The 26,156-nt window shown below is 48.9% G+C and overlaps 2 protein-coding genes across 6 annotated transcripts in view; one reads left to right on the plus strand and one right to left on the minus strand.

The window, feature by feature from the left end:
• Window positions 1-1,542: 1,542 nt before the first annotated feature.
• LOC129384973 (uncharacterized) overlaps window positions 1,543-26,156 on the minus strand; it is a 55,891-nt gene continuing 31,277 nt past the window's right edge. For 3 of the 5 annotated variants that reach the window (XR_011893700.1, XM_072287578.1, XM_072287577.1), the window contains 2 exons: window positions 10,382-10,531; window positions 1,543-1,648 (listed from right to left, as the gene is read on the minus strand). Coding sequence is in view for 3 of the 5 variants with exons in the window: in XM_072287578.1 (XP_072143679.1) it covers window positions 1,584-1,648; window positions 10,382-10,531 (215 nt within the window). In the remaining 2 variants the exon portion in view is untranslated. Of the gene's footprint in view, window positions 1,649-10,381; window positions 10,594-26,156 lie in introns of all 5 variants that reach the window. The other 2 variants (XR_011893699.1, XM_072287579.1) reach the window with 1 other exon arrangement.
• The window catches only part of LOC126529477 (uncharacterized), a 98,214-nt gene continuing 82,528 nt past the window's right edge, over window positions 10,471-26,156 (plus strand). Inside the window, exon 1 of the mRNA XM_072287576.1 lies at window positions 10,471-10,562. The gene's annotated coding sequence lies outside the window, so the exon portion shown is untranslated. The remainder of the gene's footprint in view (window positions 10,563-26,156) is intronic.

Raw genomic sequence — 26,156 nt, forward strand, 5'->3', positions numbered from 1 at the left:
TTTTCTAGGCCACCCGGAAGCCTCGCAGACTGATCATTCTACCAATCTAACGAGCTCGAGTATTTCGTGGTTGCGGAGGATAATTAAGCGATTTGCTGGGTGTTTTTCATGGAACACAAGAACTGCCATTTCTTACTACCGATCGCTCATCTTCGAGTATCCTTGGCGTATTGCATACCACGGAAAGAAAGACAGCGTGATATCATTGAGATAGCAATTATATGGACACTCCAGGCGCATTTCTGCCGTTGCCGTGAGGTTCCTCATCAAGTCCAAGGGCGATAAAGTCGTCGCCGCGCGCCATATGCTGTATGTGGGAGTGAAAGTGTGTGAGGGTGAGCCAGTGGAAGCGGCTCATTCTCGCCTGTGCGAGTGAGCTAGGCGGGGCGGAAGCGTGCCATCTCCTGTCGCGCGCGTGGTACGGATGACGCAAGGGAGTGGGGGGGAGGGGAGGACGTTTTTCTCCGGTGGCTGCTGCTGATGACGCGCCTGCTCGGGCCTCATAACAAAGCGATCTGCAATGCTTGCAGAGTGTGCGTAGTGTCAGTAGCTTCGTATGCGCTGTGCTTTCGACTTTTCGTTCGCGTTGAAGCGATAGGTGCACGAAGGTAATTTCGTTCGCTGCTGTTGCCACGAGTCCTCAATCCAGCGTTTTGACAGCGAGCTTCCGCGGTCGCCGACCGAGACGTGTTCATGTTTACCTGTGCGCTTGGCAACATGCTTGCTAATTTATTGAGGGAGCGAACGTCTACATGTCTGTATGGCCGGTAAAACTACTATCCTGACTTCGTTTGCCATCTACTATTTTGCTATCGCAATCAATCCATCACTATCGGGACGAAATTGCGGCATCTTTTTCGCGATAAGATGGGGCTAGCCCAGAACAACGAATACAAAAAATGCGCTGCAATCATCATTTCTCCGACGCCAACATCGAATAATTTGATGAATATGATGTACAAAAACACATTGTTTCGTATTCACTAGAAGAAGATTCCGCAAGTCAAACAATCAGATCATTTCTTAATTTCGGCACATTCGGCCCTGAAGTATTACGCGTGATCGATAATACACTTGACAAAGGACACGGTGGCCGAGGGAACAGCCTCAGAAATGATTTCAAGCTTTGTTTTGCGAGGAGGGTTCAATAAGTGCTTTGCGCTTATTGAACCCTCCTTGTCAGTCAGTCGTTGAATAAGTGCTTTGCACTTATTGAACGACTGACTTGATGCAAACGTAGTCTCCCCATGCACATCCGATTTCCCACACCATCTTCGATTCCTTTGAAATTGATCACAATAGCCTACTCGCAAGGGCAACAGCTGGATAGTGATGCAACCCAGTCTGGCCATCTACTATTTGTCGAAGTTCCTAGACGTTGCGGCCGTGGCTTGTCTAGGCTGATTTAACTGGTAGCATGGTCGACCTCAGCAGCTGGTCTTCATTAGAGCGATGACTTTTCGAATCCATGGACTCCAGACCTATTTCTCTTCTGAAAGATTTGTGCTGCTTCTAGCAACGGACTACGATCAAGAACCAGCCTAGGATGGATGGAAACAACTTTATTTTAAATCCGGCACAGTTTATTGATCCGGGCTCCGGGTCTCATGAGGGGACTTCGAGGCCTTGCCTCGTCGCCGCCTATGCCCTACAAAAAGATGAAATCATTAGGCAAGAGCAGTTGCCCCTGCATAATTGACGTCGATCAGAATCTACAACACGCCGTACATACCATCAACATTGATTCATTTCATAGAATATTTGTGAACACTCGAATTGAGAGCAAACGTGACGAGTATACTGAACAATTATGAATGCTGTTGAAGGCGTTTTAAAGGACCTCAAAAACGTTTTCGTTTTCTCTCTCGTGCCTCTTTCATTTATTTCCTGGGGCTCACAGAAACCACCGGTACAGGTAAGACAACTGAACTGTTCGCACGATGCTTCCACATTTTGGAAACGGCATTAGATTTTCTCTCTTGCTCAGTTTATTGCAACGAAAATCTGAAGCGCGCACCTATTCGAACATCTCAAATATCAGAAATAAAAAGCACAGGATCATGAGAAAGTTTATAACTTTACCTTGATTTCTGGTTGATGTCAGAGGTTTATCGCCTGCCTTGTTTTCTTGCAACATAGAGATTTTTTTCCGCACTAACATTGCTCGCCAGCTTCAGGACCCGACATTAGGTTGAAACCATTAATTGTTGTATTTTAGAAATTAAAGCCGCAATGTTATTAAAAGAAAAGGAGCTCACGCACTACTTGTTATTAGACCCCTGCTTTTCCGTTGGTTTATTGGAATAACTCTGGCATTCACGTGCATACAATGCAGCTCTGTATATCCATGATTATACAATGACAACATTTAAAACTCTTTTATAAAATCAAAGAAATTTTACCCCACGCAGGTGTTGGAACATTAGAGTGTTTCATTTTTAATATGTTTGTGTCACGTTCTTACCCACTATACATCAGACGCCTTCAGCGCACTTAACTGCATGCAAGCAGGATCTCAAAGGCTCATTACTTGCTTATCTTTCTTACTAAATTGCCCGAAGCTAGTTTGAGAAACTTACTTTGTGCTACTTGACAGATTTTAGGCTGTCACGGCTGTCACGGCTGTCCTTTTAGTAATGGGCGGGAGCTCAAGACATGCAATATTTAAAAGAAAGCTCTGCAGATTCAACGCAATTTGTAAACCTTAATGACGCTAAGCTTGTTTGATTCAACGAGGCTATAGCAGTAGTCGGTGACACTCACATGGCCTTGGCACCTGTTGCTCCTAGCTCTCTGTGTTACAGTGACAAAGTGTGTGTATAGTGTTTTCGAGGGCAAAATGTTGGTGAGCGGTGCATGGTCAGATAAGTTGGAATCACAGGGAAATGCACGTAACTCTTAAAGAAGACTTCTTTCTGTCCGAGGGCCACAAACACATTCTGGAGAATTAACAAAGAATAAACACATACCGAGTGGCCGAAGCACTTTGCTTTTGGCAACACAGCAATCGTAAAATTGAATTCAGAGAGAAATAAATGACACGCTTTCACAATCTAGACCAGACTTGTGCGACCTGAAACAATCGCAACTCGATCAATATATACAGTGAAACTTGCAGTGTCAAAGCACCTCCGTTGCCTCTATTTTGCTACCTTTCTTCTAACAGACAAACGTACGTTGATGCTAAATACTAAGTCACCATGAAGGATTAGCGTTCTGAATCGACGTTACCTGCACTTTTGAAAGGAACAAAAACCAAAAAGAAACATATCTATACTTTAGAAACGGTACATGGATCATCGCTTACGTGCCATGCTTCGTTCACATTTCCAGTTCACGTGGCTCATAATGACAAGGGAAATTGAAAGTTTCAGCTAATATGTTATTAAACATAATAAAAATTGGGGCATACACTTGGGGATGAGCAAAGAAGGTTGTTAAGAAGGTAAGGACTGCGCAACGAGTGTCGGGACGAAAAAGGTTAGATGCAACGGTGACAGGAAGGCTGCGCTGTGGATTAGAGATCAAATATTGTATTCGACAAAACGAAAAAGAGAAGCTGCGCAAGCACTGCAATGCACGGAGCAAATAGGCGGGGGCCTTCCAGAGTTACAGAATGGGTCCTAAGGGAGAGGAAGAGCAATCGAGGACGCAGAGAATCAGGTGGTGTGTTGAAATGAGGAAATTCGGAGGCATAACTTGGAATCGGCTAGCGCAGAATAGGGGAAGTTGGTGACCGCTCGAAGATGCATTCGCCCGGCAGTCTATATAAATATAGGACGACGATGATGATATATAGACGACGATAACAAATGCACTTGCGGTGTAGAGCACAACATAGAAAGCAGAAAGGAATCATGTACTTCGGTACATGATTTCCGAAAGGAAAATTTATTGATGCCAGCTGCTGGCGTCGCTGGCAGCGTTAGAAGTGAACCGACTTGACAATGTATGATGCCGTTCGGTAAATTTGCATTGCATTCCTGGAAGGTGGCACATGGTGACCAAACGAGACTTTGCGCTTTGTCAGCCATAGGCAGGTGACGGATAATGTGGGTTTTCAATACCTCATTTTTTAAAGATATTTTTTATCTCATTTGTGATTCCCTCCGCCTCTAAGCCTAAACTGCGCAGAGGAGAAATGGTGATGGTAACTTTTAAGACCAAATCCACCAGTTAGGCTCGGCAAACTTTTCGTCATTAGTGCACCAAAACCTCTTGCACAGCCAAACGAATTACAAGATTCTGCGTCATATCTAATTTCTGAGTTCATAAAAAAACCATCTTTGAAAATGACTAAAGTCAGTTCTGAAAACCAATAAAGGCACGGACAACCGCTGCACATAATGCATTCTCCGGGACGTTTTGTTACAAAGGTGCAAGTTTCTATCACGCAAATAAAATGAAGTAGGTCAAATGACCGGCCCACAAAGTGCACTAGCGGTGCGGGTCGATTGAAGCCGTTAACAAGCGACAGCATTTTCAATCAAGTTTAATGACCCTATACGTTCTCTCTACTCAATTTAATTACCTGTTGACTTTGGCTACCTGCGCTGTTTTACACAATTAACAAGGGCCCAATGAAGTTTACAAAATAAAATACTCTTTTATCTGCGCATTCCAAATTTTAATATGCTGTTTGGCACACTAAATTCCAAAAGCTAGTTTTTACTCTCCGTAACGGAGCACGAGTCCAGATGTTTTGGCGTCAAGTTATTTAAATCATATTATTGCCTTCTATTCCCGTGGTCAGAGCGAACAGTAAGTATGCACAGTGCTGGTCATTCGTATGGTTCTGACGATTGATTCTGCACTGCTCATAGTGTACCTCTAAAGAGCGCCAGTAATTTTTGACGTAAAGAATAAACTCCGCACATCCCTTGCGCAAAATGAACGGCCAGGGAGGTGCGCCGTATACTTGTTAATCCAGTGCTCGCTCTTCTCAGCGGGACATTGCTGCGAATGCGAAAGTTATTGTACGCGTCAGCACTCTGCGTAACTGAAGAGATCGAGTTGCAAAACATTTTCTTTTGCTCTATTGTGCAATGCCGGTTTATACTATACATGTTTCTGGGGCATATTTCACAGCGCTCGCTTGTTCTGCTGCAGGTCGTGGAAATTGTTGAATACTCTTCCACTACAGAGTCGTTCATTGTGCAGTTTTGGCACGTTAGAGTTCTTTATTACGTTGGCTTTACAATCGATAGGAAGCCTTTTATTGTGCAATAACCGAATAAAAATTTTTCGAGAGCTGCAAACGCTGCGTGCGGTCCCGCTTTAAAACTCATATTAAGAAACGGGCGATATTATTACTCACAGGCACTTTTTACAGATCATGTCGGTTGCCAATTTTCTAGCAAATAAAAAGATGTGTCACGGACGCAAGAAATCGTGAGACATGTGCAAAAACGTGGGAAGGTCTTTTTCCCGGTTAACATCATGAGGTGATAGTTAAAATTCACAATGTCAAATGAAATATTAAAATATCAGTTGAAATGTTGCAGTGAACAATTCGTCATTACACCTATGGCACGGCAGTAGAAAACTGCTCTATGGGAAGCATACCAAACAATATAACTACTACTGAAATTCCCACTTTTGTTGAGGTTTTTCGAGTAAAATAGGGAACACTTTGTGAATAGCATTACTGAAGCTTTTTTAAAGACTGCATAAAAGAAAACAAGACAGACTTCAAAGGTATGGTTCCAGAAAATTGCCCTCTCTTTAACACTGCAGTACCACAGACGCTCCAACACGGTAGCAGATGCGTACAGCTGCAGCGTTTCTGAAAGGCATTTATTGAATCAAATCCCACCAAAGGTTATTACAGTTTATAGTGCACGCAGTTAACGCACATCTTCTCATCAGGGCACTGCGATAGGAGATAATCGCGGTCAATTGCAAAACCGTCCTGTTTTCGTCAGACAGCCCGTGGCTGAATCACATGTGGTTTCGTTATGTGTACACGTATGTGGAATTTGGTTTGCGGTTCTCCGGTGTTCAGCTCTCCTGTTGACATTATGTGCTTGAGCTCAGCTTCTAGAACTCAAGGTTTGCACGGTAGCTTCCATTTTTGCACAGTGATTCTTGCCTGAACTACTCAGCAGTGTAGTCTTAAATTCACATAAGCATGCGAACACTAAAGAAGTGCGAAAAATAAAGCAGTATATACGAACGCGACGGTAGTACGAGAGAGGGGCTTCCTCCAATATTCTTAACATACGAAAAAGGCGTTAGCTTCAATTGGCAGATTTGTGGCAGTAAGTTTGACATCAGGAGATTAGAATAAAAACATATTGGGAAAGGTTTACATAATAGCGCCCCTGGTCTGCTTTTTTTGACGACGTAGAGAAGCATTTTGCCTTAAACTATACGCCTTGCTCAGAAAAAGTATTAGAAACTGCAAGTGTCGAGCGCGCAATTCGTCAATGTCGTGCCACAACAATCTTTTTAATTTTATTGTTGGATTGTGCTTCAAGCATATGAAAAAAGGCGTGGCAACCACAGTCGATGGGAAACAGAAAAGGCCGACGTACGTCGTTTATGTGTTTATACGTAGTGATATTGGTGGCATTAAAAATAATGCAATGTTGCGAGCTTGCTGCAATACATCTCATTATTTTCACTATTTCCATCGCTCCCTTGTAAAACACTGAATTCGATTCCCGGACACGGCATTTTTCATTCATGATGAGTATTGTCATTCGTTCTTTTTTTAAACCCAGTGATATTGCAATTTATTGTGCGAGGTGCCTAATTTCTCACTGTAATGGCAATAATTGCGCCCGTACTGATAATTTCACAGTCTCAGTGACTGATACTGACCTCTTGTCTCGTTTTCACCTACATTTTTATACTTCATAAATAGCTAAATCGCAGATACACCAATCTCGACTGAGCTGAGCAATAAAGACCTTATGTTCGAAAAACATTTGGCGCCATTTTATGCAAATGAAGGGGTCGCTGCGAGGTTCGAATACAGTGTTTTAGCGACGGCTTGTCGCCGTAGGTTGGTCATTCCACAATCTACCAGAAAAGACGACCGCAGTGACGCGAACAAAATACAGCGGTAGGAAAAAGATTCCTCAGCCTTGACATGATGTCACAGGATACACTTGTCCTTGGGTGCATGATTGCATGAGCGTCGCTTCGTGGCTACGCGTCCTTCCTTTACTGTTCTTGACGGGTACATTTATTTTGTGGACGGCCCTACTATACACAAATCATTTTTTGAATCAGCAAAACTTTCCGTGCTTTAATGCTTTGAGTTTTTTCTGCAAGATGTAAGTGGAATTTTAAAGTATTACGAGACGATCATGTGTGACATTGCAGACGCTAGACGAAGGATGTCTTAACAATGAAGATCATTTTTTTTTATAATATGCGCTTCAACGTAGCGTTGTTAGCTTGAAGGAGGGTAGCGGCCAATTAAAGCGTATGTAAGGAAACCGACGTAATTTGCTTGGATGCTAGAAAAACAGATTTTTTTTTTCGCATAACTTTTATGCACGAAATCATGCAAGCAGTGCTTTCCGCTTCAGCTGCTACGACGTTAAAAAGAAATGCATGCGAAGCCAAATGGCAATCCTATTAGCATTCTGTCACTCGAAGTGGCCCACTTCGCGCAGCACAACTTAGTACCCACGTTTTATTTGCCAGAGAATTGGTAAAAAGTCACTTATATTTAAGAGTACAAGCGGTACCCACCCTACTGACCTAATTGCTATCGTGCTGCCCTGCTAAGTTCGATTTCGAGGCACCAAATTGCGGCAGTGGTCTCCACATTTCTATTGGGACGAAATGCAACAACACTCATCAATCATGCATTGGATATCCATCGGCTCCAGGCTTGCTGCAGGCTTTCAAAATTATCCCTAAGTCCGCCACTATGGCCTTCCTCATAATGGTATCGTAGTTCTTGCACGTAAACCCGAGTTTCTTGCCAGAGTACAAGCGGGGTAGTGTGGTACACAATAATTTACTACTGTAGCTTGCTTGTACATGAAGAATATTGTTTTTATAACCAGAGAAAGAATAGCAGAAACTTGAGTTCCCCATTAGAGTGCCACAAAAAAACGCAGAACGCAAATCGGGCACGCACACAAAGAGTGAACGAAATACCGGAACCAAAACAGTTTGCGTTTCTATCGTATACTGTGAGAGAATTGTATGCATTTCGTAAAAAATGCAGCATCGAAACGCGAGATATTATCAATTCACAGCAGTCAAAGTGTTTTATTAGTACACAATCGGCACAGCTAGCTCAAAACGAAGCGCCGTTGTGTATGTTCCAGTGTGTACATTAATATCCACATTCACATAGCGAACTTGGTGCCACCTATAGCTTGAACTCGCAACCAAAGCATATAAATAGCCCCCGCAAAAATTTTTTTTCTTATGAAGAGTGCTAATCAGCCATCTGCTATATGTCCAGTTTTTTAAACGCTGCTGCATCAACAATACGTTATTGTGGAGGAAAAAAAAAAGTTTCCAATATCGTCGCTAACAACTAATTTCAATATAACAAACAAACAAGATATAAACCCGCAAACGGTTAAGTTACTGCAGATAAGTTAGATCAAAGACAAACATCTTCACTCATTAACTAGGAAATTGGGTGCCAGGAAGTATGCCATGCAACCTTTATCAGCCGCCTTTAGTACATGGGGCTTGTACAAGAGTTCCCCTGTTGTTTAAATAGAAACTTCCTACTGGGAGTGAAGCCGTAAGTTTTTCACATCATCGTTTTACAAATTTTGCTAAGGTTTACGTGAAGTTTGCTACAGCCAAGTTTTTTTCAGAACTGAAAGCTATAGGTATATTGTAGTGAGAGACCGCGTAGATATTTTGATCACCGACATACCATAGAGCGTTACAAATGAAGCATCGGCTAAAATATTCTAGCTATGGACAAAATTGTAGTAATCATCGTCATCATTCTGTATTTAGGGACATTTGTAAAACATGTTGCTGCCTCAGGTTTTTTTACATGATCTAGCGCAGTTACGGTTAACAGTCGAATAGGCATTCCTTTGCTGAAATCAGCCGGAAAATTGTATATACAGAGTAATGCTGCTTCCTCATATATTTGCTTCGGGTGAACAACATTCTAACTTTGCGATCATCTTTCCGAAAGTTGCTTTCTACAGCAAAAACACAACTGCTACCTCTGAGGCCTACCGTATTAATACCAGATGCCATACTAGACAAAAGGCATTGCTGTCGGTGCATTTATAGAAAGCCAACATTGTAGATGCCCTCCCAAACATAGTTAACATGGATCTCCAGAAACCTGTGTCGTTGCTGAGTGGCTGTGTCGCTGGGAAGGTATTTAGCGTCCTTGAGTTGCCTGAAGAAAGGACAACTTGAGTGGGTTGGCGTCATACTTGTGCGTACCGAACGACATGTGAATTTGTTGACGCTCCACCGGATGGTGACTAACGAGTTGAACCAGCGCTGCAAAGGTTCGATGGGGAGGGAGTCCATGGACTGTGATGTCAGAAAATTTCCTGTGGGCAATTTTTCCAGAATTTCATCGGCTGTAACCTAAGCACCTTCTAGCAGCCCCAGCGACAATGAAGCACTGCATTTCCGAAGGGAACCTTAGGTGATCATCGCGGTAATCAATAACTGTAGTCTTGTGTACAAGATGTACTGGTGGAGAAGGTGTACCGGCTTTGCCCTGAGCGTGCACATCGAATTAACTTTCAGTGTCTCCATGTCTTCAAAAAGAGACGAGAGAATCTTACGATACAAAATTTTTAACAGTTTCTGATAGCGAATACATACAGCGCTTTAAGGCGGGAAAGCATGAAATGAAAAAGGAAGGCCAGCTTGTTTTGTTTTCTGTATTTGCATAACGTCAATAAACGTTGGAAGGAAAGTAACGTAAAAGTGATGATTAAGTTTGAATAGTTGCACGACCACTTCTGTCGGGCACTGATCTGTAACTGTAATTATTTATATTTTAACGCGGTAATTATAATGGTAATCGGTTACTTCTTTCTGTAACGTGTACAAATCTGGTTGCTTTCGGCAACACCACTTCTGTTCTGCGACTAAATTATCTTACAAGCTCTCATATACAAGCTCAAAAGACGCGCGATCCGTTGGTGAGTGCCACATGACAAGGTGTATGATGAGTTTAAGCTATTTTACCTGTTTTGGAAGAAATACTGATTCCGTGAGTTGACAACTCAAAAGACAAGGTTCGCGAAAGTAATTTTAAGTCATATGGCCCGCTGACCGAAGCTTCGAAATAGTATACAATATCTTTATGAATACTACAAAATTATTTGCTCTTGCCTAACTAGAATTTTTCTGCCTAGAGTGTTGAACTTTTTTTCTGATAATGAGGGATCAGTATCAAAATTCTATTTACTTGATGAAAATATTCTACGGCAGGCTGCGTCAACCACTACAAGCGGCTTTACCGGGACTGCCGCGACGGGAACGGAGTCGTCGATGACGGTTTTCCAGCCGTCGGGCAGGCGTAGAGCGGAAGCCATCGCCGCTACCCGTGTTGTGGTGCCTGGCGCACGGGAAGAGGATCGCGAAGAAGGGTGAGACGCCGAAATGGCTGGGACGTTGCAGCTGCAGTAAGCAGGTCACAGGCGGTTGTCGCATAAAGCTCGAAGTAATGCTAAAGCTGACTGCCCTAACAAAATATTTGCATGGAAAATCAGAGGTGTTATGAACCTCAAGGGATATTGTTGTACCGTATATTGAGTTCCAAAAAAAGGAAGTCATGGAAAAAAAGACAATCATTCCACTTTGTGCAGATGAAACGGTAGCTAAAGCGGACAACAGTCAAAGATCTCAAAAGAAAAGCAAAGATCTTTCTATGCCATTCCATCTTGACAGAGTGGTATGGTTGTCATTTTTTGCATTGCGACTCTGGCGTCGTTGCGCGTTCGGAAGTTCCTGGTATCGCGATTGTCGTTTTCGTTCACAATCGCGGGAACGTTCTTGTCCGATGGTCGTTTCGCGCCGGTGCCATTTACATTACTGTTGCTGTTCCCTCCGACGCTGCTAGTATACATTATGATCTTCGGTTGTATAAGCTATACGTGTCCGCTCCATTGATAACACAGCTGCTTTTAGCGCCAATACCTCTCCTGGGTATATACTGCGATAACCTTGACGTCACGCTAGTGTTGACGGCGAGCGTTCTAATTCGTTCCGCATTTTGACATCTGCGACGCCACACTGCACTCGTTGGGTTACTAGAAATCGCTCAATCAGTTTCTGTTGCCGAACGGCGAAAAATCTAGAGAACGTTAGTCATATAAAGCTTTGGCTATAAAATGCGTTTCATGACAATGCCCAGAAATCCTGTTGTCTTAGTAGTGGATTAGAACCTGGGCTTGGCTGCATGTTGAAAATGTATCAAGAATTGCGACAAACGAAGTGTACGCGACATTATTGACAGCAACCACACACTTCTGCCTCATTGCAAATATTATCATCGAAAGACGCAGATGTTGAAGCCCTTGTGAAAGGAAGGTGCGAGTAGAATGCAGAACTGTGTAATTAGCAAGAACCCAGTAAGCGACACAGACCTAGTCAAGACGATTAAAAAAAAAAACTTGCCGCATGTGGGAACCGAACCCACAACCTTCGAGTTTCGCGTGCGATGCTCTACCAATTGAGCTCCCGCGGCGCTGTTGCTCCATCCACTTTCTTGGATATTTATGTGTCCTAGCCGAACCCAGGGAGTGTTAGCCAGCGCCACCACTCACAGACCTTGGCGGCGGACGGGGTACGTCCTTTTTGCCGCAGGCGTCACGAGAACTTGATCTTTTTGGGTGAAGGCAACTGGTCAATAAAACCACATATGCTACCTGATACCTGACACACACACACGCACACACACACACACACACACACACACACACACACACATATATATATATATATATATATATATATATATATATATATATATATATATATATATATATATATTGTACCGAAGCCACTGCACAGTGGGCATGGTGCTGGTGAAAGAATAGAAGACGACGAGAAGGGCTTGCTTCCCCGTTTCGATTTAGCGCCGACCTGTTTAAGCCTACCGCTACAACTTAGACCTAATGCTTCTAGGCGAACACCCCCGTTGTATTTGATGGAGCTGCTGGGTTTCTCTTCGACATCTTGGAACACTGCAGTCGGACGCTACCACCAGCTGTTGCAATGGATGAACCGGGACCGTCCCAGGCTGCTGCTCCCGTTCCCCCGGCCATCGTCTGATCTAGCGTCATCCGCCAGCGCGATCTGGCTATATTTAGCGGCACAGACGACCACGACGTGGAAGACTGGCTTGCCGAATATGACGCTGTAAGCGCCCATAATAAGTGGGACAACCGCGCCAAGCTCACAAATGTAATCTTTTACTTGACTGACGTGGCAAACCTATGGTTCCGCAATCATGAAGCTGATTATACCATCTGGTCGGCTTTCACAACTTTGGCTGAGGTCTTCGGTCGTCCCGCCAGTAGACGGCTTGGCGCTGAGCAGCGCTTGCGTGGTCGAGCTCAACGCCAGGACGAGACCTTCACCAGTTCTACTGAAAACGTGCTCTCGTTCTGCAAGCGCGTCAACTTATCTGTGGACGAAGCTTGAGAAGATCAAGCACGTCATGAAAGGCATTGATGACCATGCCTTCCAGATTCTCGTCGCGAAGAGTCCCCGGACGATTAATTGCCGAGGTCAGTCAGCTTTGTCAGGAGTACGACGAGCTTCGCAAGCAGAGTGCATCAACACGCGCTGCTCAGCGGGACACCGCGGATCTACCCCGTTGGATTTCGACCGCGGCGCTGCCGACATCTCTGTTTTAATGCCGGAGATAAAGCAGTTCATCCGTCAGGAAGTTGTACGCCAACTCTCTCTGGCGAATATCACACCCGAGTCGTCGACAACCTTGGCTCCATCGCTTCGTCACGTCATTCAGACGCAAGTTGCCGCGGCGCTGCCATCTGACCCTGCTCCGCAGCCAGCAGCTGGACCGCTAACTTACGCTGACGCTTACGCCCGGCTCCTCCGGCTGCTGATGCCTACCGAGCCACCGGCACCCCTTCCATGTGCCGCCGCCACCTTCGCGCCCCATTGTCGTCCTTTACTCTGTCGCTGGAGCCCCTGTTGTCAACCTGTGGCGTACATCTGATAACCGGTAGATATGCTATTCCTACCATTTTCCGGGCCACGTAGCACGATTCAGCCGCCGTCCTAGCTCCCGTTTACCTGACAGCGGGGGCTCCTCAACCTACAGGCCTACTCAACGTCCGCGTCAGGACCCATCTAACCTCCCTGCCGACTCGTCTTACAGTCGTCTCCCCTTCGATTCACGCCGGTCGCCTTCCCCACGTCACCGATCCTTTTCTCCTATGGTTCGCCGACCCAGCCCAGCCCGAGAGGAAGACTAATAGTCGCAGTTACAGAGGCAAGAACTGCTATAAGGCCGAACATTTCAAGGCCACACTCTGCACCAGCGAACAACATTTAACTGTCCGTAGACGGCGTCACCGTGCACGCACTTATCGACACCGGAGCCACCATTTCTATAAATATAGAGAAACTCTGCCGCAATTTGAACAAAGTGAATATCCCCCTTACCTCTCTTTCTCTGCGCACGGCAACCTCGCATCGCATTCAGCCTTAAGCGTCGTGCATAGCCCGGGTGGTCATTCAAAGCGTAATGTATGTTAACAAATTTGTCGTCCTACCTCGCTCCTCCCACGACGTTATTCTTGGATGGAAAATTTCTATCTGTCAACAAGCTGTTATCGACTGGGCTCGTGCCGAACTGACGTTATCAGTGCCGTGTTTTGAGCCTAACGACCATTATTCTCCTAATGCTTTTGCTGCCTCTGACATCGATATCGCACCTTTCTCCGCCACTCTGGTTCCTGTGTCATGTAACTCTGCTTCAAACTCATATGTTCTGTTGACGCCGTGGGCCACTTGTGCGCGCCGCGGGAACTCTCTGCTTCCGTTTACTGTCGTCACTTTATGCCACGGTTCTGCTGCCCTTTACGTGAAAAATCCATCCGCCTGCCCATCATCCTTACTCCGCGGCGAGTGCCTGGGTACCTCTGAAGCTTGCGATTGCGTTCTCCCGGCCACCATGGGCGCTATAACGTAAAACTATTCCAAATTTTTCTGTTCCATTTCTGCAATCAGCCCTCTGCGATTGGTCAAGAACTTTTTTGGGCCAGTCCCACTTCCCCTGTCTGTCACGCGATGTCACGAAAACCGCGATAGCTCCCCATCTGATACGACGGGTACACACTGATTATGCATGATTTGACCGAACAAAAAAAAGTTCTTTCTGATGCGACACCTTTTCGCGATTAGCCCTCGGCTATTCGTCAAAAGTTTTCGGGTTGCACCCACTTCACCTGCCTGTCACGATACGTCACAATATCGCGAAAACTCACCGTGTCAGAGTGAGGTGTATTCGTTAAAGATGCATTAATATGCCGAACAAAACTGGACTTTCTTCTGAATAGCCTCAGGCTGCCCCACTCCGAAAGGAATAAAAGATGGCTGCTGCCAATCGCTCAGGCACTGGCTACTCGCACTAGCCGGGAAGCATGGGTTTATTTGCGTAATATGAAACTTTTTGCGTGGCCATGTAACGTTTTCGAGCCCTTTCGGCACGTTTACGACCTTGTTTTTCCAACTCTTCCTTGCAGAGGATCCGTTTTACCGTCATTTTAAGCTTCCGTTGCATGCCGCCGCGATTTTCGACCAGCCACCTCAAGCTAAGTAAAGGCAAGCAGACCAATCTCAGACGCCGGCACCACCCTTTTCATCCGGTTATCGATTTTCAGTGCACTGGCTCGGCCCCTATCAAATCCCTCTCCACTTGAGGGTGCACCTCGCCTATTTTCAGCCAATTAGATAAGACAAGCCGCTCATTGTAGGAAATGTTATTCATTTTTCAAGCAAACAAAAGCGAACTCCTATGATCAAGGAGAGCGTTTGATTGGTCCGTTCAGACAACTCTGTGGGAGACCGCCCGATGGTTACGTTAGCGGTTACGCAAATTCGATGTCAGAAGATTGGAATAAAAACATATTGGAATAGTTTTACGTTATAGAGCCTCATGTTTGGTGATACGACATCACTTCCGATTTGGGCCGTCACTCCTCCCGCTGCGGCCGATGCCACTGTAGACGTTGTTGGAATCGCACCGCTGGCACGAGTTGTTGGGGTCTCGGTGTTGACGCCCGTTATTGCCAATGGGTCGCAAGCCCCAAGGGTAGCGTTGGCCTGGCGGCCTGGGGCACTGGAAGCATCCGAAGGTCCCGGCAAAGCATGAGAAGACTGGTAACAGAACAACTTGTTTATTCTAACATAGCAAAAGAGCGGCCGGTCAGGTCGACCGAAGTGGAGAGACGGGAGAGCACGTAACTCAACAGTACAAATCGGAGCCTCTCTCCTGGCGTCCGGGGGCAGCTACTCTTATACCCTCGGCGTCGCGGTCCAAAAGAGAAGGTCACGGGATGAAGGTCACGGGATGAAGGTCACGGGACGGCGGAGCATGACCCCACGACGGCGCGAACTGTCGGGCCGAGAGACCTGCTGAACCGAGTGTAGTGACGCATCGCCAACCCTCACCCACACGACGGCGCGAACAGTTGAGCCGAGAGACGTCCAGGCTCCTCATTCGGGGAACTCCGCTCCCCGGCTGCCGCGCTTTGACAAGCGAGGGCACACACACACACACGCACACACGAAGACACGTGGCACTGAAACACGCCTGGACACGCTTGGCGGGTAGGCGTTGCGGCGGCGTCGAACAGGCCAAAATGTCCGCCGTTTTGAACAAAGCCCCGGCGTCCGTTGCATCCGCGCCGGCATTACCGCGCGTTGTAGGCGAAACGTAACAGACCGCCCCGCCGGGGAAAGGAGATCCCGATGGTCAGGGGACTGCATCCGCTGTCCGGAGGGATGTCGCTCGATGATGCTCATAACCGAAGTTGGGCGTCCTTGGGCGTTTCTTGAGCGCAGCGCACAGAGAAGGCCTCGTTCTCACGTTCAGGTGCACACAGGACACTGCAAAGTGACTTCGGGAGAGTTGACATTTTTGTTCTCGTTTCCGGCAAGCGTTAGAACCACGCCAAAAGTCAACCGCTCAGTCAGCAAGCACGGCACAACCCTCACTAAGCCCTGCCAGGCTCTTTCCCCTTTTATACTGCTGCCTAGTTCCTTACAGTAGTTTAGCAGCACTCAGAACGCGTCCACAAATCGGAAAAATTGCACTAAAAAGCACATCATCACTTTGAAACACTACACAAAAGCAATAGGTTAAAAAAATCCTGCCTCAGGAAGAAAAACATCAGTAACAAGCAATTTTGAGGCTGATTCCCACGTTAGGGGCTTCGACTTAAGCCATCGGCGTTACCGTTGAGACTCCCCTTTTTGTAACGCACCTCAAAGGAATATTGTTGCAAAGCGAGGCTCCAGCGCAGGAGGCGGCCATTTTTGGGAGAGATGGTCTGCAGCCATTGGAGAGGGCAGTGATCCGTTTCAATGATAAACCTCGAGCCGGCTAGGTAACATGACAATTTCTGAACGGCCCACACGATACACGCACACTCTTTCTCGGTGGCGCTATACGCCTGCTCACGACTGGTCAGCTTACGACTAGCATACAGGACGGGGTGTTCTACTTCTCCATTTTCCCGTTGGCACAGTACAACGCCCATGCCTCGCTCACTAGCATCACACTGAACAACGAACCCTTTTGTGTAGTCGGGCGATCGTAGCACAGGCTGGCTTGTTAGGGCGCTCTTTAGGACGCTAAAAGCTCTTTCCTTCGTCTCATCCCAGACGACTGTTTGCGGCTCTGTCTTTCTTAGAGCATCCGTCAAGGGAGCCGCGATATCAGAGTACCTGGGGATGTACCTCTGATAGTAGCCGGCGACACCTAAGAACGACCGAATATCGGTCTTCGTACGCGGTTGCGGGAAGTCTCGCACAGCGGCCACCTTTATTTCAGAGGGGCGGCGACGACCCCGACCAATCACGTGTCCGAGGTAGACAACCTCGGCCTGTGCTAACTGGCACTTGGGAGCTTTGACTGTCAAGCCCGCATCGCGCAGGCGGGTTAGCACTGCCCGCAAGTGGGTCATATGCTCAGGCCACGATGCGGAGAATATCGCTACGTCGTCTAGATACGGTAAAGCGAATTCTTGCTGTCCCCGCAACACTTTATCCATGAGGCTTGAAAAGCAGTATGGCGCGTTCTTCAAACCAAAACTCAAAACTTTAGGACGGAATGTCCCCATGGGTGAAATGAACGCCGCATACCTACTAGCCTCTTCTGTAAGTGGAACCTGCCAATAACCCCTGACAAGATCTAGGGTGGAAATAAACTGAGCGCTACTCACTCTCTCAAGGCGCTCCTCGATGTTAGGGATCGGATAAATTTGATCCTTAGTGATGGAATTAAGCCTGCGGTAGTCGACGCAAGGACGAGGTTCCTTGCCCGGTACCTCAACTAAAATCAAAGGGGAGGTATAATCACTCTCACCCGCTTCAATAACACCGAGCTGTAGCATTTTCTTTACCTCAGCCTCCATAATATCGCTCTGGCGGGGTGACACCCGGTACGCCTTGGATCGTACTGGCTCTGGGGAGGTAAGTTCTATGTCATGAGTAAGGACAGAAGTCCTACCAGGCCTCTCAGAGAACAGACCTTGAAACTCTTGTAAGAGCTGGTGTAGTTCGGTTTTCTGCTCAGGCGACAGCGATGCTTTACTTATTAAGTCACTAATGACTTGATCGGTGTCTTTCCTGTTCGTCACTGAGCCTAGTCCCGGAAGCTCGACCGGAAGCTCTTCTAAATTTCCCGCATCGGGAATTTCCTCTCCAGTATCTGGTGCCTTTAACGCTACAGGCTCAATTTTATCCCGTTCGGGCGTGCTCTGACTACCAGCTTGCTGCACCTCTGACCCTTTCTCATCGTTCAACAACGTCGGCCCCGCAACTACCGCCTTTGCAGCGAGCTCCCGAACCTTCGATCTGGTTAAGGCCTGAACGCTAGCCTCACCAAACAAAAGCCCCTTCTCGCGCAGGAGGTGATCGGACCTGTTCGAAAATAGGTACGGGTACTGGGGGGGCAGCATAGATGACACTGCGGCCTCCGTCTCAAGTACTCCGAAAGGCCCTTCAATAAGCACTTTTGCTACCGGCAGACACACGCTATGAGCTTCCACTGCTTGCTTGATCCATGCGCACTCGCCCGTGAACATATCGGGTTCTACGTAAGAGGGGTGAACTACATCCATTGTAGCTGCGGAATCGCGAAGCACTCGGCACTCTTTCCCGTTCACGAGGAGGTCTCGCATGTAAGGCTCGAGAAGCTTCATGTTCTCGTCAGTGCTGCATATAGACAAAAACACGACTTGTGTTTTTGTTTCTGGACACTGCGCCGAAAAGTGACCCGGCTTCTGGCACGTATAACAAACGCGCGCTTGCCTCATCTCGAACCGCTTTCTGCGTTCGGCTTCGGTTGCCGCCGTCTCCTTACGTTCGGTCGGACTGCTTTCACTCGCATCCGCACTACGTGTGTCCCCCTTTGCTCTCATGGGCGTGAACTTTGGCCTCTCAAACTTGGAGCCAAATTCACCCTTTTGACCGTCCTTAGCTCCACGAGCCCGACGCGTCACAAACTCCTCGGCTAACTCAGCGGCTCTAGCCACCGTACTAACGTCTGGCCTCTCCAAGACCCAGTACCGCACGTTCTCAGGTAACCGACTATAAAACTGTTCTAGCCCGAAACACTGCAGAACTTTCTCGTGGTCACCAAACGCTTTCTCTTCTTTGAGCCACTCCTGCATGTTTGACATAAGCCTGTACGCAAACTCTGTATATGACTCACTTCTGCCTTTCTCGTTTTCCCGAAACTTCCGACGGAACGCCTCCGCTGACAGCCGGTACTTTTTTAGCAGACTCGATTTCACTTTGTCGAAATCCTCTGCCTCCTCTCTCTCCAAGCGAGCGACTACGTCGGCCGCCTCGCCGGGTAGCAAAGTGAGCAAGCGCTGTGGCCACGTTTCCCGAGAGAACCCCTGCTTCTCGCACGTTCGCTCAAAGTTAACCAGGAACAAACCAATGTCCTCTCCAAGCTTAAACGGCCGCATCAGGTCAGTCATTTTGAACAATACTCGTTCTCCTGCACCGTGTGCCTGACTTCCATTACGAGCGCGTTCCATCTCTAACTCGAGACGCTTCATTTCCAATGCGTGTTGACGGTCGCGCTCTTCTTTTTCTTTCTCTTTTTGTTCTTTAAGTTCGCGCTCATCTTTCTCTTTCTGTTCTTTTCGTTCACGCTCCTGTCTTTTTGCCGTCTCCCTCTCCTCAATGGTCTCAAGGCATTCCGACAGCTCGTCATCCTCAGCTTCTAACTCAAGAATAGCCCTTAGCAGTTCTGGTTTTCTGAGTTTGTCTCAGACATCCAGACCCAACTCTCTCGCAAGCTCCAACAATTTCGGTTTGCGCAACGACTTCAAATCCATGGCTGCTCTGAATGCTGCTTTCTCTACTGCCTACTATTGTCTTGCCGCAAACTAACCCGGTAGCAACGACAACCACAATTACCAGCTCTGTTTCTAACACTAACAAAAGCCTGGCAAAACTCAGAAGAAGAAAGTCCCGCACTCACCAAACCTCGCAGCCAAGACTTCAGCGCAGTCGTTCCGCTGCAGGCAACCAGTCATCACACAGGGCTCGTTGCACTGCTCCCGGATGGTCGTTGAGCTGCTCAGCATACAGTCAACCGCATCTCTTCGCTGCTGGCCTCCGTTGTCGCGATCTCACCGCTGGCAACCAGATGTTGGAATCGCACCGCTGGCACGAGTTGTTGGGGTCTCGGTGTTGACGCCCGTTATTGCCAATGGGTCGCAAGCCCCAAGGGTAGCGTTGGCCTGGCGGCCTGGGGCACTGGAAGCATCCGAAGGTCCCGGCAAAGCATGAGAAGACTGGTAACAGAACAACTTGTTTATTCTAACATAGCAAAAGAGCGGCCGGTCAGGTCGACCGAAGTGGAGAGACGGGAGAGCACGTAACTCAACAGTACAAATGGGAGCCTCTCTCCTGGCGTCCGGGGGCAGCTGCTCTTATACCCTCGGCGTCGCGGTCCAAAAGAGAAGGTCACGGGATGAAGGTCACGGGATGAAGGTCACGGGACGGCGGAGCATGACCCCACGACGGCGCGAACTGTCGGGCCGAGAGACCTGCTGAACCGAGTGTAGTGACGCATCGCCAACCCTCACCCACACGACGGCGCGAACAGTTGAGCCGAGAGACGTCCAGGCTCCTCATTCGGGGAACTCCGCTCCCCGGCTGCCGCGCTTTGACAAGCGAGGGCACACACACACACACGCACACACGAAGACACGTGGCACTGAAACACGCCTGGACACGCTTGGCGGGTAGGCGTTGCGGCGGCGTCGAACAGGCCAAAATGTCCGCCGTTTTGAACAAAGCCCCGGCGTCCGTTGCATCCGCGCCGGCATTACCGCGCGTTGTAGGCGAAACGTAACAACGTCTTCGCTCGTGACGTCGACGGAGAACTCACACTTGCGCAGCACACAGAAATCAAGCTCCTCCATCGTTTTCGTGCCTCATTTCACACTCGCCACCTATCCTTGGGCCGAGCGTCCGCAGTCGTTCACCGTATCGACACCGGTCAAGAAACACCACTGCACCAGCGTCCGTATCGTCTGTCGGCGGCTGAACGCCGTATCATCGACCAGCACGTTGACGACATGCTGGAGCATGGCATCATCCAGCCCTCTAACAGTCCCAGGGCATCTCCGGTTGTGCTCGCTAAAAAAAGGTGACTTCATTCGGTTCTGCGTCGACGATCGCCGCCTTAACCGAATAACGAACAAAGATGTTTATTACCTGCCACGCTTCGACGATGCCTTCTACCATCTGCAGGGAGCTGAATTATTTTCCTCGCTGGATCTACGCTCCGGATACTGGCAAGTGCCAATGGCAGAGGCCGATCGCCAAAAGAGAGCCTTTGTAACTACTGATGGGCTATATGAATTTACCGTCACGCCGTTCGGCCTCTGCAACGCGCCTGCCGCTTTCGAGCGAATGATGGACATCATTCGTCGAGGGCTGAAGTGGAAAACGGGCCTCGGTTATTCAGATGACATTGTGCTTTTTCCACTGACTGTGGATCGCACCTCAGCCGCCTCGAACAAGTGCTTGCGTGCCTCTCCACTGCAGGGCTGCAATTAAACTTGAAGAAATGCCACTTCGGCGCTCGCACGCTTACTATTCTCGGCAATGTAGTTTCAAAAGACGGTATCCTCCCGGACCCCACGAAACTTAGCGCCGTATCCGAGTTTCCTAAACCAACCACCATGAAAGAGCTCCGCAGCTTTATTGGCCTGTGGTCATATTCCGACTATTCATTCGTAACTTTGCCTCTGTCATCGCCCCCTTGACGCGGCTTCGCACCGGCAGTTCTGACCTCTCAGCCTGGTCCCCGGCGTGCGACGACGCACTCCAAGAACTGCGACGCGTTCTCACCTCTCCTCCAGCACTGCGACAGTTCGATCCCTCTGCTCCAATGGAGATCCATACGGACGCTTGTGGTGTCGGGCTCGGCGCGGTTCTTGCACAACGGAAGGATGGCTTCAAAGAGTACGTCGTCGCGTATGCCAGCCGCCCCCTTACCAAAGCCGAGGCGAACTATTCGGTTACTGAGAAGGAATGTCTGGCCATCATTTGGGCTAACGGAAAATTTCGTCCTTATGTGTACGGGCGTCTATTTGACATCGTGACCGACCATCATGCCCTTTGCTGGTTATCTTCACTAAAAGATTCAACTGGTCTGCTTGCCCGTTGTGTATTGCGCCTACAAGAGTACGACATCCGCGTTGTTTGTCGCTCAAGCCGAAAGCATTCAGACGCAGACCCTCTATCCCGGTTACCCTTCGCCTATGGTCCTGTCCCCTTGTATATTTCCACCTACGGAGCCTTCACCCTCAACATTTCCGACATGCCATCAGAGCAGCGCAACGACCCATTGATCTCTTCGCTTATTGACTTCCTGTCTAGCCAGTCGCCAGCGCCGATCTCTCGAACGCTACGTCGTCAAGCCACGCACTTCATCATTCCGGATAACCAACAGTACCGCCGCAACTACAATTCGAGCGGCCGCAAGTGGTTGCTTCTTATACCCCGACACCACCGCTCCGACATCTGCGCCACGATCCACGACGACCCACAATGCGGCCACGCTGGTCTATTAAAGACATACTCTCTCGCTTCCAGCTTCGGTACTACAGGCGCGGTATGTACCGTTTCGTTCGCCAGTATGTCCGGTCATGTCCCATATGCGAACGAAGCAAGACGCCACCTCAACATGCCACCGGCCCCTTGCAACCTTTACCATGCCCCGCGCGTGCGTTCGACCGCGTCGGCATTGACCTATACGGTCCGCTTCCCAACACCTCAAGTGGCAACCGCTGGGTTGTTGTTGCTATCGACCACCTCACGCAGTACGCTGAAACTTCAGTCCTAGCATCTGCCGCAGCAAATAAACGTCTCGACTTTTATCCTTCAAAACCTGATTTTACGCCATGGAGCACCTCGAGAATTACTGAGCGGCCGCGGTCACGTTTTCCTGTCAGGCGTCATTTCACAATTGCCAGAGGAGTGTGGCATCATTCACCGCACTACCACGGCATATTATCCTCAAACTAATGGGATGACAGAATGTTTAAACCGCACCATTGGCGACGTGTTGGCCATGTATATTTCATCTGACCGCTCCGATTGGGATCTAATTTTGCCTTTCGTCCCCTACGCCTAATATACCGCCACGCAAAGCACCATTGGGTTCTCCCCTTTCTTACTCATTTACGGACACGAACCTTCATGCACTATGGACATGATTCTACCTTACCGGCCAGATGCTTCGGGGTGGACGACTGTTTCTAGAGCGGCTGCTTACGCCGAAGAATGTCGCCAGCTCACTCGTTCGTTCACATCCCAGCACCAGTGACACCAAAAGCATCACCGCGGTTCATCTACTACGGCTACGTGATTTCCTCCTGGCTCGCTGGTCTGGCTGTGGGTGCCGTTTACTCCTCCAGGTCTTTCCTCTAAGCTGCTCTCCATATAGCGCGGTCCTTATCGGGTATTGAAACAAACATCCGCGGTCAACTACCTCATCAGACCAATGAAAGCGCCTTCCGACCAGCGTCGTAGCGGCCAGGAAATTGTCCACGTCTGCCGGCTCAAGCAGGGCCATGAACCCCCTGTGGCTTCCTGTCCTTAGGTCGCCAGGATAGCTATTCTTTCGGTGGCGAGTGATTGTACTGAAGGCACTGGGCTTTGGGCATGGTGCTGGTGAAAGAGAAGACGACGACGAGAAGTGCTTGCTTCCCCGTTTCCATATAGTGCCGACCTGTTTAAGGCTATTGCTACAACTTAAAGCTAGTGCGGCTAGGCGAACGCCCCCCGTGCATTATATATATATATATATATATATATATATATATATATATATATATATATATATATATATATTGACACGTGTGCTTATCTTTATCCGGCGACCATGGTCGCCGCCTAACAAATGTTATCGAACAGCGCGGGCCGCGCCTGCATGCATCCGAAGTTTCTGGAAAGTTATCGATGCTTCTACCCGGCTGTCTGTTGTCGCCGAACCTTGTGTTATCAGATTTCATCGCGTGACGCGAATGGTGTAGAACTTCGTGGCAGGCACGCGGGTCCCAACGGTTAGTCTGGAACATTCGATGACTGCTGTTTAAAAGCCGACGCGCTTGGCCCGCTGATCAGATTTTCGACGATCGCCGACCATGTTCGCCGCCATCCTTGTGCTATAAGTGTAGCCTGTCTTTGTGGGCACAGGTTCGCCCAATAAATGTTAGTTTTGTCTTTCACAGTATTGCTACTGTGTTCTTCAACGTCAGCACCACGTGACATCTGGTGGAGGTGCTAGTGCGTTCATGTACCGAATGCCCCCGCAAAGCCGCGGTCCAAGCCCGAAGCCCGAGGAAAAAACCACCATCGCCCAAGAGTAGCCTGCTAGCCGCAGACGGCAAGGACAGCCCCCAAAGCATGGACTTCTACCTGAGTCGACAAAGAAGATCGTGGTCAAAACAACAATGGCTGCCCCAGCGTCCCCCGTTATCCTACAACAACCTCGGGACCCACCAACCTTCCATGGAGCAGCGACTGAAGACCCAGAATCCTGGCTGAAGACCTACGAGCGAATCGCGACATTTAACAACTGGGACTCCGACGAAAAGCTGCGGCATGTATACTTTGCCTTAGAAGATGCTGCCAGAACGTGGTTTGAGAACCGGGAGTCGACCTTGACGACATGGGACCTCTTCCGTAGCGGCTTCCTGCGCACCTTTACGAGAACGTTGCCATCTTCACGAAAGAAATGAACCATCTGTTCCGCCACGCCGACCCGGATATGCCCGAGGAGAAGAAAGTCCACCTTCTCATGCGTGGTGTGAAGGAAGAACTTTTCGGCGCAATGATACGAAGCCCACCGAAGACCGTAGAAGAGTTCCTTCGCGAAGCCACCAGCATCGAGAAGACACTCGAAATGCGGAACCGCCAATTCAACCGCCGTACAAGCTCTACCTACTACGGAGGAATTCAATCACTGGCCACGCACGATCTGCTCGAGACCACCAGGGCCATTGTGCGCGAAGAACTGCGCAAGGTCTTGCCTTCGTTGCAGCCTCAAGTGGCCTCGATCACCGACATCGTGAAAGAAGAGGTGCACCGATCGCTTGGAGTTCCTGAGGTGTAATCAGAATCACCACAGCCCAAGCCGGAAGCAATGACCTACGCCGCCGTCGCACGCCGTCAAGGCACCCCTCCGCGACCGCGCCAGGGCCCTGTAACTCCGCAATCCCGTCGTCCGCCGCCGCCGCCACCAGCACGCCCACCCGTCGCCCACCGCACCTACGCGAGGAAGACGGACATTTGACGAGCCCCCGACCGCCGCCCGCTCTGCTATCACTGCGGAGAAGCCGGCCATGTGTACCGCCGATGCCCATACCACGACTTGGGACTGAGAGGGTTCGCCGTCAACGCGCCGCGTCCACAGCTTAGCGAGCGCCCACATGACATCGCCGATTACCTCACCGCTACTCAGTGGAGCCCTCGACGGCCGTCTCGTTCGCCGTCACCAGGCCGCTACCTGTCGCCGCAGCGCCGACCATAAACCGGCACAGCCCGGGGCCTCTCTACGAGCCCATATCCGGAAAACTAAAAGCACCAACCAATGGAGGTGCGGTTGCTGTTCGTCGAACTGACGAAGATCCTCCGCCGCTGACGAAGACGACGAAGAGACCACCTCGACGACATAATAACGACCAGCCGCCATCCCGACGAAGTCAGGAAGCCAAGACTATACCGACGAAAGACGACTTGACGACGCGACGTTCCAGCTTATGTTCAACACGACGCAGCCGTGATGCGATGCCGAGACCTAACTGCAACGCCAGACAAAGAACCACCGACCTCGACGTGCTTCTCGACGGCCACGCAGTTACCGCCTTAGTCGACACAGGTGCTGATTACTCCGTCATGAGTGGACACATCGCCGCCCAGTTGAAGAAGGTTAAGACTGCATGGGAAGGCCCTCAAATTCGCACGGCTGGAGGACACCTGATTACGCCGACTGGAATGTGCACGGCAAGAATCACCATTCATGACCGGACTTACCCTGCCACCTTCGTTATCCTCCAACAGTGTTCACGAGACGTCATTCTCGGTATGGATTTCCCGAACCAACACGGCGCAATCATCGACCTGAAGTCAAACTCAATAACGCTGTCGGAAGATAAAGCGATACTGCCGGAGAGCCCTTGTAGTCACCACGCCTTGAGTGTGCTCGAAGATCAAGTAAGCATCCCGCCTCGCTCCAGCATTGTTATTTCTGTCGGCACCGAAATACCCGCTGACGTAGTAGGTGTCATCGAAGGCGACCAACGTCTACTGCTAGACCGTGAAATTTGCGTCGCAAGAGGGATCGCTCGACTTCATCGAGGGAAAACTGAAGTGTTGCTGACAAACTTCAGCCAGGAGTTCAAGCACTTCAACAAGGGCACGACGATCGCGTACATCGAGGAAAT

This window comes from Dermacentor andersoni, chromosome 4 (genome assembly GCF_023375885.2).
Source record: "Dermacentor andersoni chromosome 4, qqDerAnde1_hic_scaffold, whole genome shotgun sequence".
In the NCBI taxonomy this organism is placed as follows: domain Eukaryota; kingdom Metazoa; phylum Arthropoda; class Arachnida; order Ixodida; family Ixodidae; genus Dermacentor; species Dermacentor andersoni.